Source organism: Asparagus officinalis, chromosome 1 (assembly GCF_001876935.1).
Source record: "Asparagus officinalis chromosome 1, Aspof.V1, whole genome shotgun sequence".
In the NCBI taxonomy this organism is placed as follows: Eukaryota; Viridiplantae; Streptophyta; class Magnoliopsida; order Asparagales; family Asparagaceae; genus Asparagus; species Asparagus officinalis.
Window position 1 is genome coordinate 1,858,525 of NC_033794.1, and position 4,564 is coordinate 1,863,088.

At 44.4% G+C, this 4,564-nt stretch overlaps 2 protein-coding genes across 2 annotated transcripts in view; one reads left to right on the top strand and one right to left on the bottom strand.

The window, feature by feature from the left end:
• The window catches only part of LOC109845757 (heptahelical transmembrane protein ADIPOR1-like), a 3,362-nt gene extending 2,592 nt beyond the window's left edge, over positions 1 to 770 (top strand). The window contains 1 exon segment of the mRNA XM_020415029.1: positions 1 to 770. This exon segment is cut by the window's left edge and continues 4 nt beyond it. Within this exon segment, the coding sequence (XP_020270618.1) occupies positions 1 to 512 (512 nt within the window). The 3' untranslated portion in view covers positions 513 to 770.
• The window catches only part of LOC109845765 (peroxidase 40-like), a 2,515-nt gene continuing 2,025 nt past the window's right edge, over positions 4,075 to 4,564 (bottom strand). Inside the window, 1 exon segment of the mRNA XM_020415038.1 lies at positions 4,075 to 4,564. This exon segment is cut by the window's right edge and continues 16 nt beyond it. Within this exon segment, the coding sequence (XP_020270627.1) occupies positions 4,221 to 4,564 (344 nt within the window). The 3' untranslated portion in view covers positions 4,075 to 4,220.

Here is a 4,564-nt window from a genome sequence, read left to right on the forward strand (position 1 = left end):
TCAACATCCTCCTCGCCCGCCTTGACTACACAGGCATCGCGGTCATGATCGTCACCTCCTTCTTCCCCCCAATCTACTACATCTTCCAATGCGACCCCATCTACCAGATCTCCTACCTCTCCGCCATCTCCCTCTTCGGCCTCCTCACCGTCACCACCCTATTCTCCCCCGAACTCTCCAAGGGAAAGTTCCGCTCCTACCGCGCTTTACTATTCTGCGCGATGGCCTTGTTCGGTGTCGTGCCAGCTGTGCACGCGACGGTGGTGAACTGGAGCGAGCCGCGGAGGAACGCCACGCTGGCGTACGAGGGGTTGATGGCGGTGGCATACTTGACCGGGACGATGTTTTATGTTAGTAGGGTGCCGGAGAGGTGGCGGCCGGGGATGTTTGATTTGGCCGGACACAGTCACCAGATTTTTCACTTGTTTGTGATTGGTGGTGCGCTCGCACATTACGGAGCCGGGATTATTTTTCTGGAGTACAGGGATGCTGTTGGATGTGGTGGAAGCTAGTGTTATATGTTCATGTTTGTGGTTCTTTGAAGTTGGAAGAATCAATTGTTTGATTATTGTAATACATGAAAATGGCGTTAACATATATAGCCAAATATTAATTGTTGATGATATAAAGAAAACAATTCTGAAGTGTCTTTCGTTATTGTATCATAACTTGGAAGAATGAGGACTGTAAGGTCTTGCTACAAGACCGATCGATTGGTGAACACAGAAGACCATTGCCTGGTTGAAAGCAATATTTCACCTGTTTCATTTTGTTTCTCTCTTCTTATTTATGTGTTCAGAGCTGTCATCAACGTTTACTTGTTTGGGGCTGTTTGAAAGTATTGTCGACTTTATTATTTGTCAAATATTGGTCTATATTTTGTCATGTTTTCTTGTTCTTATTTATGGCTCCCCCAACTTCTTCTGCAACTGATCCTCTAAATCGTTAGAGTCTGGGAGCATAACTTCTTGTGGAGCCCACCAAGATGAGGTTTCGTCAAACACAACATTCCTCGATGTACGTGTAGCATCGTCCGGTTGTGGGATCACAACATCTCCATCTTTCATTGTCATACCCCACAAAAATACACCTTAGAGCCTTTTTGTCAAACTTACTGCGAAGATGATTAGGCACGAAGACATAACATACACAACCGAAAACTCTAAAATGGCTTACAGTTGGGTTGGTATTCCACAACTTTTGAAATGGTGGCATGAACTCTAGTTTTGGTTGTGGTAGCCGATTGATCACATGCGCCGCTGTCTTCATACACTCCGCCCAAAAACGTTCTGGTATGTTCTTGGCAGAAAGCATGCTTCGACATATCTCCGCAAGGTGGCGATTCTTCCTTTCAGCTACGTCATTCTGCTGTGGAGTATTTGGGCATGTTAGCTGTCGTCGAATCTTGTGCTGCTTTTGGTAATCATAAAACTCCTTCGATGTGCACTCTCCCCCGTTGTTTGTGCGTAGGCAACTAATCTTCTTGCCGAGTTCTCCTTCGACTTCTTCTCAAAATTGCTTGAATTTGGAGAGTATTTCAGACTTTTCCTTCATAAAATCAACCCAGACATACATCGAGTAATCGTTGATGAAAGTGATCATGTACCGCATTCCACCGATTGATTCTTGTTTTACTCGACCAAATACATCTGAGTGTACAAGCTCCAAAGATTCCTTAGCTCTGAACTGTGACTCCTGATACGGTAATTGATGTGCCTTACTGTACTGACAACTTTCGCATACGGTCCCTCCTCGAATATCAAAGTGTGGAAGACCCTTCAACATTGACTTCTACATCATGATCTTAAGCTTGTGATAGTTCACATGGCCAAGCCGAGCATGCCATAAATCAGTCGTCTCATTTTTTCTAGCCTTGTCTATATATGGTGATTCCGCTGACATCACATAGACCGATTCTACCTTCCGTCCCTCCATAACAAGTTCTCCAGAGAGCTTTAAGTTACTGTAGACTTTAACATCCTGTGGCCCGAATACCACATAATTTTCAGAAGCCGCCAACTGAGACACTGATATAAGATTTTTCTGCATACTTGGAACATGGTACACATCTTGTAGTTGGATTTGATCTGGATTGAAGCGTGGCACGAATGTGGTTTTCCCAATATGAGTGATAAGCAATCTTGAATTATTTGCTATCACTACTTCTCGGCCTCATTTATACTCCTTCATATTGACAAGCTTCCACTTATCTCCCGTCATGTAGTTAGAACAGGCAGAATCGACGATCCAATTTTTATTGTAGCTAATTTCTTCTCGATCTAAAACCACTCCAAGTGCGGACTCATATTCTTCCACAATTGAAGTTAGTGTCATATCAACGACCTCCTCTTCACCCCGTGATGCTTCTTCGACGATGGCCACAGATGTTTGGGCATCCCATTCTTCTTCATCATCTTGACATCTACGCGATGTTGCAGCATTGCCCTCTACAGCCCTTCTCTTATAGCGACAGTCTCTAGCAAAATGACCTTTCTTTCCGCAGTTATAGCAGTTAACATCAAGTCTCCATACTTGACGATCACCTTGCTCCTCACTTTGTTGTGTTCTATCGGCGTATGGCCGTCTTGACTGCCTCCTTGAGTCATACTCCTCTTTGCTCGCGCCTCTTAGTTCACCTCTCTCCTTTTTGCTGAAGAGTGCCTCATCTTTGCTTTTTATTGAAACGCCGGCCATTTGTTTGGCTAAGGTTTTCTGTGTAGCTATCAAACTCTCCTACTCTAATAATGTTGGTTGAGTCGGCCATCCGTGAGTAGCAGCAACGAGCTCGTGGTACTCCGATCTCAAACTGTGGATGATTATTCTCCTCATCCTTGCATCGGATACTTTAGAATCTGGATCTAATTGAGCGATATCTAAGAAAAGTGATTTTACTTGCTTGAAGTACTGACCGGTTGTCAGATCCTTCTGTTGCAAGGTCATCAATTGATTCTCTAGAAGTTGAAATCGAGCATCATTCTTTTTCGAGAAGAGTATCGCGAGCGTATCTCATGCCTCCTTCGGAGTTCTAACATCTTGCATAGTCTTTAAGATCTTCTTCTACTGTCGTCTTCAGCACATACATGTCCTTGCCGGCTTTGATATTCCACTTTCTTAGTGCTTCGCCAGCTTCCCGAGGTGGTGTAGTTTCAACACCCCCGATAACCTCCTAGAGGTCTTGTCCTTGTAAATAGGACTTCATACACGTCTCCGAGTAGTTATAGTTATTACCGTTGAGTTTCTTGAGTTTAGTAGTCGTATTTGCTAGATCTGCCATCGTGACATGGTACTGCTTCAGTATCTTCACGCAAGTCTAGTCCCTAACCAACCAACTTCACAGTCCCAGACTGAACACGAACTTCGACCTTCAAGAATGCCGATAGGATCACCGTAGGAGAGAGTAGTTCCCTGACCGCCTTGCTTCTATCACGAGCTGCAACTTCTACTATTTCACACGTGCTGTAACTTCTACTATTTCACGTGAACAATAACTGTACTTATGAACAGTAATCGTATTCGTGAATAGTAACCATACTTATGAATAGTTCTGTACTCATGAATAGTGCTCAGTACCTTCAAAGGGTAAATGATAATCTAACTTATTTTCTGATGTGGAGAATCCACATTTGGTGACAGTCACAAAACATACGATAAGCAGATACACGCACCCTAAATCAAGCTCTGATACCACTTGTTGAGATGAGAGGAGTGGTGGACACTAAAACATATATTGTTATTATTTCTTTAGTGGTACAAACTCAATACTCTCTAATACAAACACACTCTCTCTCTCTCTGCTACTGGGATCTCACCACACTACTACTTATTTTTCCCTCTCTAAATCCACAAGCTCTTCACTCTTCCTTTTATTCTTTCTCAGTGGCTTGGGATGATACACACACTCATCTTTGGCCCCTTATATAGAATTTCCTACGTTTGTTGGTGAACACTATAGGGTAGGTGAGAACTGTTATGATGATGGCTTGGTAGGTGGAGGTGATGCTGATTTCTAGCAGTACATACTTATCTATGTGCAAAACATAACAAAGACTAATGCATATCGCACCACATAGATACTTACTCAGAAATGCAGACCAAGAAACAAATTTTATTCCCTTCTGGCATCATAACCAGACTCGCAAAGACACACACCTAAGCATCAAACACAACAACAGTCCACGCACATAAACAAACACAACTACAGACACTAACAACCCCTTCAATCAGTTAACCACCCTGCAGCATCGCCGGACCTCCCCGTCAGCTGCTGCCGGTGACAGGAGCCTCCCCATCCGAACCATCGACTCCTTGAAATCCTCAAAGAACGTATACATGTCTGATGCATAGCTCCCGACAAGGCCGGCGACCGCATCATCACCACCGGCGGTGAGGACTTGGTCGGACGGAAGGAGGCCCTCGCCAGAGATGAGGTTGATGTAGTACTGGTTGTCAAAGGTGGTCGGAGTCGAGAGGTCGAGGTGGGCCAAAGTTGAGTTTGAGTCACTACCGGAGCAGAGTTGTTGGAGGGAGGACAGAAAGACACGGTCGCCAGCAGCGGAGGAGCCAC